Source organism: Gymnodraco acuticeps, unplaced genomic scaffold, assembly GCF_902827175.1.
Source record: "Gymnodraco acuticeps unplaced genomic scaffold, fGymAcu1.1, whole genome shotgun sequence".
NCBI classification, from domain to species: domain Eukaryota; kingdom Metazoa; phylum Chordata; class Actinopteri; order Perciformes; family Bathydraconidae; genus Gymnodraco; species Gymnodraco acuticeps.
In genome coordinates, this window is record NW_022991001.1 from 916,158 (window position 1) to 930,557 (window position 14,400).

Consider the following 14,400-nt stretch of genomic DNA (forward strand, 5'->3'; position numbering starts at 1 on the left):
AATGGAAAATAAAAGATGCATTCGTTGACTCTCGAAATTTGGATACTCCGCATTGTTCCATTCAACTAGAACAACTTTTAGAAGAACACTTATTTGTTTATTTGAGTTATCAATGGTTAGTGTTATGTTGTGCTACGTCAATGGAATAACTGGAAACAATAAGGAAACCCTTTGTGTTCTCTAACCTAAAACGCACTTCTCCATTATATATTATTATGTACGATATGTCTGAATAGTAATTGAACGCAGCATAACTCCTAAACGTTTACGTGACGTCAGGATGTGTACTGCCCAGCCAAGATGGCTGACAGCATCCCGTTAAATCCGTTACGGAAGAACTCGAGGAGGATCCCGTATTACAACTCAGCCAGACTTTCAAGGTATGGAGGAGCCAGCTGACATATTTTCTTCTGTTGCCTACTTAAGACACAGCGGTTTGTACCAAATGTTTAAATGTTTTGTGCCTCAGTAGCTCCCTGGTGTATGTTTGTGTTCTGGTTGTAGCTGTTAGCTTGTGTGCTAGCTCTGCTTCTGACAGCTTCTCGCATTATCTTCTTTGACAGCTGTTTCGTGAGCTAACACCAGTTTCCATACAATTACAAACCCTTCTAATTTTAGTATACCTTTATTAGCCCAATACCACAAACTCTATAACCTCTTAGTTAGTGACATATATCCCTTTACCACTGCACTGCTTAGTACCCTGCTGGCATTTCATTTAAAGTCACATGATAGCTTCTGTGTGTTAAGTTCGTCACATGTTATAATAATGTGTTGCATACTGGATACATACATTGCATACATTCACCCGCTTGTTAATTTTTCAGAGAGGACAAGCCCTTAGATTCAGATATGGAAATGAAGGAAACTAGTCGCATTATCAGGTACTTTTAGACTAGATGGTATGTTGTTTAGTAGTAGTAGTGTTTACATTGTATATTGATATGAGTAATGGTAGCCCATCAGTAGTGTATGTAGCACCATTTGTTTTGATGTTTTCTCTTATCTCGCATTTAAAGAATGTCAGCCTTTCTGTATTCCCTTCTCTTGCTCTCAGTAATTACATTCATGTGGAGTTATTTGGGGAATTGTTGTGGCTTCTGCTGGATCAGAAACAGATACAGAGCAGCGGGTCCTGAAGCTGGTAAAGCCACATTATCTAAGCTTTTTTTTTATTGTAACGGGAAGTAAATGTTCAAATCTAATCTAACTTTATTTATGAAGACACAAAGGTAACTCAAAGTGCTTCACAAACCAAACACATAGACATTTAACAACATATAAGAACAACACTATCTCCTCCTTCCCAGGTATAATCCGGTATAAGAATAATAAAAATGAGTCAAATAATAATCTAATAATAATAATAATAATAATACTACAAAGACACCTCACTATGGGTCTTTGTTTTAACTTTTGGTATGATTAAAAGAGGCCAGAACCAGATGACCTGAGGGTAATATAGGTAAAACCCAAATCTGATAATATCTAGGACCAGGACCATTAAGAGCTTTAAAAACCAATAAGAGTATTTGAAAATGGTTTACTACAATGCTTGTGCGTCACTGGAGAGTCATAAAACCTTTCCAAACCCACCCCACGCTTCCATTAGAGTTAGAGTTTTGCAATCAGTTGTGGGAGTTATAGATCATACAAACACTTTAGATGTTAGTGTTTCCTGTTGGAAGGTCCCAACAGTTTGTAAACAAAACAGTGATGAGAAGTTGGTGGTAGCCTCGAGCACTAATGTGGCTGAGGTCAAAACCTCAGGAGATGATTTGCATGTTTTCAACCATATCTAACAAACACTACCTAACGCTGCTTTTTCAATATGTCATTTACAGTTTGCTACAGTCCCTGGCTTTTGACAAAGGTCCCACTTGTTGCAACTAATATTAAGGCATTCAATAGATCCTCGCTTCTCTTTGAAGACTTTTCAGTGAACCTTTGAGCAGAATTAGTGTTTTCTTATCTTAAGGCATGTTATTGTCTTCTTGCTGCTAACTATCTTTCCGATTGCCATGGTATACGTTATTTTTGATGTGTTGACAACAATAGTTCACACTCAACATCGAGTACTTTGTAGTTATAGACTAGTAACAAATAATAATAATAATAATAGATTTATTTTGTTAGCGCTTTTACAGGTGCTCAAAGACGCTTTACAGATATAGTGAAAAGAAAAGAACAACAAATAAATATATAGTTAAAGTGAAATAATACAAAAACTATCACCATTAAAAGCCAGATTGAAGAGGTGAGTGTTTTGAAGGTGGTGAGGTCAGTGCGGTCTCTGATGGGTTGGGGGAGTGAGTTCCAGAGGGAGGGGGCAGCGACGGAGAAGGCTCTGTCCCCCCAGGTCCGGTGATTGGTGCGGGTGGGGATGGATAGGAGGTTGGCTAGTACAAATAACAGTTAGGATGAAGCCAGTTTCGCTACGTGAGGTCCATTAGTTTAATTGAGGGTTCAAAGCAAAACTATGATTCAGTTATGAATGCATTTCAATCATTTACATATTGTGACTCACTGCTTACGAACTCTCAAAGCAATGAAGATCATTGACTGTCACATGTTTCGAACTCTTCTTCCTCATTGGGTTACCTTGGATCAGCCAGGGTTATGTAAACAAGACCTTCATAACCACCTTTTACCAAAGTGTGTCAGAAGCTAAATCACATGCAAACACCCAGCCTCCCAAAAGAACACCCAGAAGTGTTTGGCTTTGAGCGCTGTTTTTGCTCAAGGTAATACCCCTATATTATAATACTTTTGGATAAAAAAAGCATGTTTTATAATCTATCAGCCTCCTTAATCAATAGGAATAGTTAATGTTCACACTGTATAATTACATCATCTCCCCACTTGAGGATTTCTTGTAATTGTTACTCCATATGATAAAGTATACGTTTGAATTCAAATGTGTACAGCATTAACCTGTTGTAGCACTACATATCAAGTAGTGCAGGCTACTGTAGGTAGTTGCAGTTGAATTAATTGGGGTTTGGTTTAAGCTTGTGGTATCATTTAGGCTTTATCACATGATTAAGATACTGAAATGTATTTAGGAAACATAGGAACTGAGAATCAACCAACCAGTGGTTAAAGCCTTGATGTCACAGTCCACACTGGCTATCATTATGCATGGGTGGATACATTCTATGGGACTGAAATGTATCTTAATGATCTGGGTATCATTATCTGTCTTAAATGTAAGGTACAGGAGCTCTCAGAGGAAACAGGAAGTCATGTTGCAGCCAGCAGCCTGCGTCATTGAGCTCTGGAGGGACATATCAGTATGAACGGTTGATGTTAAGATCCTAATCCCGCTGTTGGTAGTATTTGTTTACATAATGTGTTTTGTAGGTACAAGACAGGGATTGGTGTACAGCAGATGGGCATTTCAGGCTACTTATATTCCATATCATATTTTCTTTGGGCATTGTAACCATATGGGAAGCCACACGACAAATATTTTGTGTTTTTATCCTTCAACCCTTTTTTCAAATAGCGTTTGATGTGCGTAATTCTAACGATTCCCAGAACTGTGCATTCGCATTAGGGCTGAACGTTTAATCGATTTTAAATCGAAATCGCGATTTTAAATGATGCAATTATCAAATCGCAAAGTGATGTGTGTCAGTCATCCACACCAATCAGAAGGGCTGTGCTCCACATGCACCAACCATTGTTAACCAATCAGAAGTGGCCCATGATAGAAGGTGATAGACAGATTGATCCAATCACCTACCAAGTATTTTTGAAATACTTTTCCAAATGGCTTCCAATGGAGCTTTAGATGGTTTGGTGAAAGCACCTGAGTCAGGTTAGTAATGCTCCATCACGTGTTTCTATTACAGGGTGAATCTGAAACTGAAGCTTGACTTTAAAGCAACCCAACGGAAGTTTCATGTAAGTTTAGTTCTTTCACTCTGAGCTCGGGCTGCGGGGGTGCTAGAGACGGGAGCACGTTGATACGACCTTCCTAGCTGGAGTTATGGCCGCATTTTACAATAAACTTCCGTTGGGTCGCTTAAAAACAAATATCGCAAATCGAATCGCAATATCTGTCAGAAAAATCGCAATTAGATTTTTCCCTAAATCGTGCAGCCCTGATTTTCATGCAGTTGAATAAAATGAAGAATGTAACTGTGTGCACTGATGTTTTGCAGTTTTGATATAAAACAGCAATAATACACTTAAGTCTCCAATGTATGACTCTACACAGCTGTTGTTCTATCAATAACACTGGGTGTTACATTTTATAATCACTCATGATTCACTCATATCCACACCCTGTGTGCAGAACATAGGGACGCATCTATCAGTAGATATTCAGCAACACCTGCGGTTAACACCTTCGCAGACACTCACACTCTCCTTCTGGAAGGCAAGAGGAAGGGGATATCATTAGACAGTAGCCCATGGTTTTATTACTATATGTTGAAGTAGGGTTTTAATTCAACAAGCAGTTATTTGTAATGAAAGCAAACAGGCATTGCAGAGAGAAGAAAGACTTGACAATACAACAATGGCGTTCATTGGTTCTGAAGGTCTCCTAATGTCATCTTGGAAGTGTTTATTTTAGTTTATAAAAAAGTAGTTCTGTAGGAACAGCTTTAACAGCAGTAGGCACAGTAGCAGCTTCCTTATTATCCTATCAAAACCAGATTTGGGTTTTGCATTGTGACTTCCTGCTACTTGTCTAATTTCTACACAAAACCCATTACATTTGTGTATATCAATCAATATGGAGGCCTGCTGTCACATGGAGGCCTCCAGTAAATGCGTGGTTGCAGAAATAATTGGTGATGTTTTTTCAGCAGGTAAACAATAGTTTAGGCTCAGCTACATGCCAGCAGAATGGGCAACGGCCTTGACTTCATATTAACCAAGAGAGTATCTCCTCTAATAGTAAACTGCATCTCCTCCCTTTGGTTCGCAATCCTCACTTCATCTACAGCAGACTATAGCCCTTTCTCATTTCCCAATTTTCACCTCCTCAACTCCTCTTGCCTCGACTCCTCGCCTCACGTCTTAGTCCCGCCCACAGGAGATGCGAGCGTAAGAGTCGAGGAGGGAGTAGCAATAACAATAACAGGCTGCAGATGCGGGCAGGCGCCGGTATGAATTGACTGAGGGGGAAACCTTTTTCATCAAATGAAATGAACAGATTTAACTATGGAACATGCTGTAGACATAATAATAATGACATACATATACGATTTCAGAATCAAACAAGTATCAAAGCACTTGCACTATTAACGTAACATTATCAGAGACTGGATATCTTTCCCTCACCTCTCTCTGGTCCCTACAATAGCAGAAACTCAATTACAGGCCAAACGTTTTATTTACAATTCTTAAAAGTAAACAGGGGAAACCAAACTGACTGAGACCTGTCCTGCCTGTCGCTCTCACACACACACACACACACACACACACACACACCACACACACACACACACACACACACACACACACACACACACACACACACACACACACACACACACACACATACATCCCTACACATAATAAGTAGTGCTGAGTAATGTAATGTAATATATGAGCCTCCTCGATGCTCGGTCCTCGATGTGCATTAAGTGAAATGAGATGTCCTTCAACGTGGCGCACTGACATCGATTTCCGGATCACTACCGGAGGAGTCGAGGAGGGGACAATGTGAGAAATGAGAATGGGCTTATGTGTCTCATTTAGCAGATTTTTCAATAGAGACCTGTAAACCTCTCCCTATTATTTACTTACATATGAACCAAATGCTAAACATGATATAGATATGCTGAGTTTCCTGCAGTTTGAACTCCTCCACAAGTTTGTATATGTTTTGCATCTTCTCTTGATCGTATATTGTGACAGTGTAAATAATGCATACATACATAATGCTGAGGTTTACGGTGACTGAGCCAGGATTGTGAGCCAATGTTGCATTTCTGTTAAGCTCCAGGCTGCCTTGATTCTACACTATACCTCATGAATAAGTCATGATGTGCTTCTCCAGAGTGCATCCAATGCGTCTTTATAATGTGAATAGGAGACACACTCAACAGTACTTAGTGATGGAGGAACTGATGCACTGCGCTAAATATCTTTTAATCTTGGCTTTTCTTCAGACTTTTGCTAGAATCTGCACATCTGGAACTCTGTCAACTGACTACAGAAGGTCCTTAGTTGCCCAACAGCTTGTAGATCATGTTTAATTCAGCAACCAGTTGGATTCAAAGCGTAATGATAGGGACATGTTTCAAATGTGCTGGGTTTATTATCCTCAGTGTAACTTAATGTAAATAGAATATCATCATTATTGAATACAAATCTTTATATTTTGTACATAACAGTATCAGGGCTGTAAAGAATACACAATGTACAAGAAGACAATCACATTGATGCCAGGTCAAGCCGCCCCATCCTCCACCCTTTCATACCACCCCCTCCATGCCCAATAACCAACACACATCCTGCCCACTAACTCATCCACCCCACCTTGTCAGACCACCAAGTTCTTCAGAATATGTACCTATTTAAAAAAAGAAACGGACATTGTGTGTCAATGTAGTTGTGATAGCAGGCTTTAAATAATTTGTTTAGAGAAACAAACACCTAAAGTTAATATTTTGAGATCTAAAGTCCAAGGCTGGAACATTGTTTGCATTTATACCTTAACACAACATATTATCATTCTTCATTTATAATAGTATGTCCTTGTCAGCACAATCCATTGAAGTTCCATGGCAAGTTATTTTTCTAAATAATTGACTGTCCCCTGTCCTGGCAGATACTCCCTGGAAGATGAGCCCTCTAACCTGGACGAGATGCCTCTGATGATGTCGGAGGAAGGCTTTGAGAATGACGAGAGCGACTACCAGACCCTGCCCCGGGCCCGAGTCAGCCACAGACAGAGGGGCCTTGGCTGGTTCCTGCTGGGGGGGTGGAAGGTCCTCTGTGGCAGGTATTTCTTCACCTTTTGCATTATTATTCTTTAAATGGTTTTATTTGAACATGATGATGCACGGGTCTCATGTAGCTCAACGTTCTTCCCTTGCTCAAGTTTACTCTAACTCCTGCATTGGAGAAACGTTTTTGAACAAATATCAAAACTATAATGTAATCCAGAAAGTGTATACTTTGTGCCTCTGCAACATGTATTTACCTCTTACTATATTTTTCCTGGGTGGAAGCTTTAATATTATTCTTACATTTTTTACACTAATTGCAGATTTATATATTGCAGTATTTTTACGACATGTCTCTGAACCAATAACCACAGGGTATATACATTTTATTCTAAAATGAGGTTAATCATTGTCCAGGTCGTATGGTCAGGTACTTTGCAATAAAACTGACAGGAAAATGACATGTTAAAGCAGCAACAGGAATAACATCGTACAGGAAAGAACAGTACAACAAAAGGATAATAAGCATAAAGAATATAAGTAACAGCATATAATAAAATCACAAAAATAGAGTAAGGTGAAACTGTTGATGTATATACAGATTTGAATAGTATAATTATTTATTTATGTATTTATATATATATATAAATACATGTTTATTGCTTTCAAACTTAAACAAATTCCTGTTCTGCAATACAACCTCACATCAGGAGTTATTGTCCTTCCATTTGGACCTTTTCCCCCGCTCTGAAAGTGGTGGTTCTGTTTTGTCACTCTGTAAATGTAGTGTATACTGTTAGCGAGTACGCTGGTGACGATCAGTTTGGATTTCGAACGCACCGGTAGCTGTGCATGAAGTGCAAAGAGAGGATAAGGGCATGGTTTTTGGTCGAGTTCCTCGATGCGCACCATCAGTCCAAAAAAGATTTTCAGGTCAGACACAGCGCTGCGGTTGATCCAGCTAATGATTCATTTGAGAGGTTTTGCCCTCTAAAGATGCTCCTTTTTTTTTTTAGAAGTGTTTGTTCGTGCAATAAAGTGTAACATTCATACACACATGTTTGTTCAGTGCCCATAAAGAAGCGTTTACTAATGAAGGACTTCCATGGAACATTCTCTGTGTTGATAGCAATGCATCTCCAGTTGCATATTGATCCCCCCCCCCCCCCCCCCCCCCTCTAATGAACAAATTGGATTTTTCACAGCTGACCAGTTTGATGCTTTCCAGTAATTTTATGTGTGCTTAGTGTGGGATTATAAAACTCAAATAATTCACGCTGAATAAGCCCTGACTGTTCAAATAGCATATCGTTTGAATAGCATGCATTTGCTCAAATAATGGCTCTTATGAAACCGGACCGGGGGTGCTCAGAGACAGAGAGCAGCGACGCCAATACAAACAGGACTTTTCACCAAAGTTGATTTATTTAGTTTCATGTTTTGCCAACTTGCTTAAAACGTGGAAAAGCCAAGTCGATCAGCATGACGGTATACACACACACACCCTCTCATCTTCCCCCCCAGGTGCCAGCGCTCTCATTGTAATTTACCCCTGCACTACACCTCTGTTTGCGTTTGATATCAGATATGCTAGATAAGCTCCAATGTAGTCATTAGCAGGTTGATAGAAAGTCAAATACTTTAAAAAAAGTAAATGTCACAATCCATCAATCTAATCTCCTCTCAGAACTTTGATAATATCACAATACTAACTGTACATGTGGCTGGTTATTGAATGTTAGTAAGAGTCAACATGAGGTAGAACCAACTCAAAACAAGTGTTTATCACGTTCACATAAACACACAAGCATTATTTTTGGTTCTTAAAATTCCTCTGATTTTCAATTCCCATAGCCTTTACAACTTCTCAACAATTCCTCCTGGGAATATCTTAACATTTCACATCATTTAAAGGTGCGGTAGGTAATTCACTCCAGAAACACTTTTTGTTATATTCCATGGAATGCTCTTAACATCCCGATAGCAATGAATATATTAAGTGCTTTGACAATAAATACATAAAAACATGTCATCTGTGGAAGCCGGAGTACTGTAAACAGGGCTCGCAATTAACGATGTCCCGATGTCCCGATGTCCCGATGTCCCGGGGACCATACAAATTCCTACTGGGACACAAATCTATTTTGTCTGGGACTATTTCGGGACAGTGAAAAAAAAAATAAAAGTAAACTTCAAAATGGGTGTTATTTGCAAAGTCATTGGGCTGTCAATCCGTGCACAGAAAGCTGTTTGTGTTTGCAGGTTCAGGGGATTTAAACGGAAAACAAATATGTGAGGATCAAAAATACATATGTAAAACTTTTTTCTGTATTTGGATTTTATTTACATGTATATGAAACGGAACACATTTGCGTGTGCATTGAAAAACACAAGTGTGGATCCGGAAATACAAGTGTGAATCCTTCTGTGTGCATGTGTGTATTATGAGACTGTTCTGAGCCCATAATAACTAGTTTAGGTAGTTTGAGAGGTAATTAAAATAGCTATGTGTGATATTCTAACCTGAAGTGTGTGTTTTGTCCGCTCACCGCTGCATGTGATCATGCAGAGCTGCGTGTCGAGTCTCGACTCGACAGCAGCAGCTGATCTCTCTCTCCCGTCAGATTAGACTTCACTCGCGTTTATGTCCATATCGATCAGATCCAGCTAGTTCTAGCTAATGATATGACTACCTGCTTATTAAAAGACACCTAAACAATAAGCGTCGTCGCTATGCAACCGGGTGAGGCCGCAAAGTATAGCGCAGCATTATGCATTTGTTTACATGCCCACCGGAACCCCGAGGCATTACCAACAGATCAACGCACAATCAACCCATACAGGACATCTATTTCTCCACATTAAGTGTTAGACATTAGAATTGACTCTTCGGCCCAATCCCAAACCACTCCCTCGACCCTACCCCTCCGTGATGGAGTGAACTCCGTCTGTAGCCACACTCGCAGCTCAACGACGCTCCCTCCTGTCAGATGGAGGGAGTAAATACAGCAGCAAGCTTTGGGACGGCCTCCCCTCTCTCCGGCAGAAACAGGAAATGCCGTAACTGTATGTAACAACGGTTTCAAATCCGCATCTCTTAGACAAAAAATGTAAATTAATAACTCAAATAAAACTCCAAACATCTTTCATTGTGTTACTTTTTTGTAAAGCTCTTTTAGTTTTAAACCTGATGTTTATAAGCTTCTTAGTTTTTGCAACAGTCTGTAAATATACACAACTTTATAATAAAATGCACACATTTACCTTTTTCTAGAATAAACTCCGGTACGATCCTAAGTTAAAACATATGAGGTTATCATGAGGTTGTTAACATCGTAGTTTATCAGTGGATGTTTGCTGGAACTACTTGTAAACAGCTTGTTTCCTGACGGACACACACAGCGTGACTCCGGTCAGGTAGAGACCGGTCTCAAGTCAGCACTGCTGCAGACTCGTTGTTTGAGGGCTTGATAGCCCACTCCCCCTCCACACTGCTCCACACTCGTTGGTTTGGAACAGCCCTCAATATGGCGGACCCTCCGCGTGAACGCGCAAACGGAGGGGTAGGGTGTAGGGGGCGGTTTGGGAATGGGCCTTCTTGTCTGTCACATACTCTTCTGGTCTGTCAGAGACTCTTCTTGTCTGTCACATACTCTTCTTGTCTGTCACATACTCTTCTTGTCTGTCACATAAGTGGCGCAACTGAAGCGGTATTGCACTAAAGGGAAATTATTTTGACCGAAGAGATTTAGATTTGCAGGCTAACAGGAACTCTGACGTCGCCATTTTGTGTGCTTCGCGGATGCGCTCGGCTCCTCTCGACTGCTGCTCGGTCAGCTTCCGGATGAGGAGGCATTCGTTCGACCAACTTACAGTAGATAACATTGCAAACATTTTTAACAGGGGCCATAATAGTGTAAATAATGTTGGTTTTGCAGTTATAACTGAATGTAATGTTTTCTACTTTTTTACATCTGGGAAGGCATTTGCCTTCATCAGATGGAAAGTGTCGAGTGAATGAGTGAGAGCAAGATGATTGACATTCATGAATGAAAATAGAAGATCAATTTATATTCCTATAGTACTACTGACTTGTGAGGATAACTTGTAATTATAACTGAAAACAGATACATTTATTAAACTGTATTATGGAACTTCTGTTTTTTTATTGTCATTCATACCACTGTTATTGCCAGATAGAGGGTTCCGATCATAAAACACAGAGACCATACAGCCATACCATATTGAATTGAAAAATACAAATCAGAATTCTTCAATGTTGACATGACAATGATAAATTAGTCTGGATATTGAGAAACAATAGAAAAACATGTCTTCGTAAGGAAGTGGCAGATTCTTTCCGGTTGTGTATTTTCAAATTCTAGCGCACTCGAGCTGGTTTCTCCAAAATGACCCCACCTTTAAATGATGTTGACAAAGGGTTTGTTTATGAAATTGTGTCAAAAGAAGTCTTAAAGATCTGATTCATGCAACATCTTCAAATCCTCCCTGTTGAAAAGTTTGCTGAAAACATATTTTTGTGTGACCATTAAGCTTTTTGTAAAAGTTTGAAGTGAACTTGTCTTTTATAAAAAAAAGAGAAGAAAATAAGTCTTGTCAGTTGTCTGTGAAAGTGGTTAAAAATGAAGGTATCAACTTACCTTTTCTATATATTCTTTTCATTCTTATCGAAAAAAATGTTACAGCTCTGTTACAGCAGCATTATCAGTTCCTCTGGTTTGACTATTTCTAGGTATGTGTTTGAGAAAAATGCATTTTTATTTTATTTTATTCTATAAACTACTTCCAACATTTCTCTGTGTTGGAATTCAACAGTCACTGGAATGAAAGGGCTGCCCTACATGTAGAGATTGAGATTTAGGAACAATTTGGAGTGGTCACTTCATCCTTTCCAGAGCTGTATATAAATCGGCCACAAACTAAACGTTTATAATTGAGTTGAATCAGTAAATTAAGCAATACAAATTCAAAATCTGCTGCTTGACTTTGTGCTATGTGTTTGTTTATGACATCTCTTCCAGTTGATCATACGAAATATGTCACCACAGACATTCATAACAATTCCTGGACTGTTTATAGACCTGAAAATAATCAGGAGATGAATTGCTAATGTTAGTGTTGCTATTGCTGTTGACTGTTAGTTGCAGCCCATTTAGCAGCATGTATCTGGTGTGATGTTAACTCTGGATTAAGTATGTCTCTTTGTTTCTCTCAGCTGCTGCGACTGCCTGGCCCGTGTATGTCGGAGGAGAAAGGAGCTGAAGGCCAGGACCGTTTGGCTCGGCTGCCCGGAGAAATGTGAAGAGAAGTACCCCAAAAACGGAATAAAAAACCAGAAATACAACATCTTCACCTTCGTGCCTGGGGTACGTTCGATTCCAGAGAACAATTAAAGCATATCCTGTGGGTCACATCACTCCATTTGCTCATGTAGCAGGATTCACATTTCATGCTCTGATCTTCGGTACAAACGTAGACGTTACGGCTGTTTTGAGTCAATGTTCCCACTGTTTTATAATCCCTACTTCATCCAGATGAAATATGTGTATTATGTAAAGCACAGTAGCCTGCACTTGGTCTAATAGTTAACTGTTCTGTCATTAAGGCGAGGGTTTACACTGTAGGGGACATAAGAGATCCATCAGACTTACTTATTAAAAACCAAACGGTTCCATGATTAGGAGGAGCGCCTTTGGCCCAGGCAATAAAATGTCAACTGTCTGTTAGAGACGCAGATATTCTCGTCGATGGCGAACACAACGGCTCTGTTTTTCTCCCTCTGCGATGAATTATTAAACACACACAAATTGAGTTTAGCAGTGAGCATTTTTCCCTAAAGGTCAGGGGGTTCATTAACCGTCGAGAGCCGTGCATTGATCCCGTTGTCTCTGATAATCTGTGACGAGATGCAGGACTCTCATTATTGCAAACATTATTCAAAATGTGACCTTAGATGAATGGGATACCAAGATCCCTGTTGATGGATGGCCCATTAGCAAAGAGCCCGGTAAGTCACAGCCTGGTGGCACTTTGCTCCGCGTGATTTAAGAAAGTTCCTTCTTTATCCATTATTGTGGTGATCAGTCCTGTTTGTCTTGTGCTGTTTTTGTTCTGCAAAGCATAGGCACCAACAGACATCATACCAGAGGAGGAACGAGTACTCAGATCTTATACCTAAGTGAAAGTAGCAATAACAAAATGTAAAAATACTCTGTTAGAAGTAAAAGTCAAGCCTTCATCTTACTTTGATAGAAATACAAAGAGTATTGGTATCAAATACACCTACATTCCGAAAGTAGAAGTACTTGTGTAGTGTAAAAGCTCATTTCAGATCGATATGAATAAAATCAATGGTTTATGATTATTAATTGATCAGAATGAGAATCAGAAGTCCTGTATTTGTCCTTCAGTGGTCATTCCTATGAAAGTTGCTCAGTGGATCATGAAGCCAAACATGGAGCCATTGTTGATTCAAATACATTCTGGATCAACCGGGGTCTTGGGCCCATAGTGTCTCAGCTCAGTAAAATGAATGGATGGAAAAAAACTTTGATTCTGCTTTTAGCGCATTTTACAACTTAAAGAACAAATTATTTGAATACAGGCTATTCACGTGTGTGCACTTGGTGGATCATTGATCTAAACAAATATTTTACGCTGATTTACAGATGTCTCTTGTCAATGGGACTGACACTGTAGTTGTAGTACCAACGTTTGGCCACTACTAACATTTGCTTCAACGCCCGGCGAACTTCCTGGGGGCTTGGTTTTTGGCAACGGCTGTTAAATGTGGAGCTAACTTTTACTACTTTTTATTCTGCTGCTGTTAATTTTAACCTATAAGTCCATGATTATTTCATAATTCATACATGTTTTGTATATCAGCTTTCAATCTGAATTCATAAAGTAACTAGTGATTCAAGCTTTCAGATAAATGGTGTAAAAAGTAGAATATTGGCTTAAAATTAAGTCAAAGTAGGATCAAATGAAAATACTCAGGTAAAATATAAGTACCTGATAATTGGACCTAAGTACTGCACACTACTGCTTTCTCAAAGGTACCATGTCAGGGGAAATGTTCACCCTGAATGCCATGTGTAACAGAAGTTCTCAGAGTGCCACAGTTTCCATCAGGTTAATGTAAAGTTAACAGCATTAACATGTATCCTGTTCCCTCTTGGATCTGGTACAGTAACCCATCTGTTGCGGCGGCATCCTCTTTGTCTTCGCTGGCAGCTGTCATGGTCTCTGACCCGCCTCGCTGACAGGTTCCCTCACCTCTCTGAATCCTCTCCTCTGCTCTCAGGTTCTCTACCAGCAGTTCAAGTTCTTCCTCAATCTCTACTTCCTGGTGGTGGCCTGCTCCCAGTTTGTGCCATCCCTGAAGATTGGATACCTCTACACGTACTGGGCACCGCTGGTAAATGCACTTCAGTTTGATCTCTGCAATTGATTTGTATGAAAAATG

General features: G+C 39.6%; 1 protein-coding gene across 4 annotated transcripts in view; it reads left to right on the forward strand.

Annotated features, from left to right (window-relative positions):
• The first annotated feature begins 246 nt into the window (after positions 1-246).
• atp9b (ATPase phospholipid transporting 9B) overlaps positions 247-14,400 on the forward strand; it is a 61,643-nt gene continuing 47,489 nt past the window's right edge. For 2 of the 4 annotated variants that reach the window (XM_034235999.1, XM_034236000.1), the window contains exons 1-4: positions 247-380; positions 6,794-6,967; positions 12,148-12,298; positions 14,239-14,352. In XM_034235999.1, coding sequence (XP_034091890.1) covers positions 301-380; positions 6,794-6,967; positions 12,148-12,298; positions 14,239-14,352 — 519 coding nt within the window. In that variant the 5' untranslated portion in view covers positions 247-300. Of the gene's footprint in view, positions 435-837; positions 885-6,793; positions 6,968-12,147; positions 12,299-14,238; positions 14,353-14,400 lie in introns of those variants that run through there. The other 2 variants (XM_034236002.1, XM_034236001.1) reach the window with 2 other exon arrangements.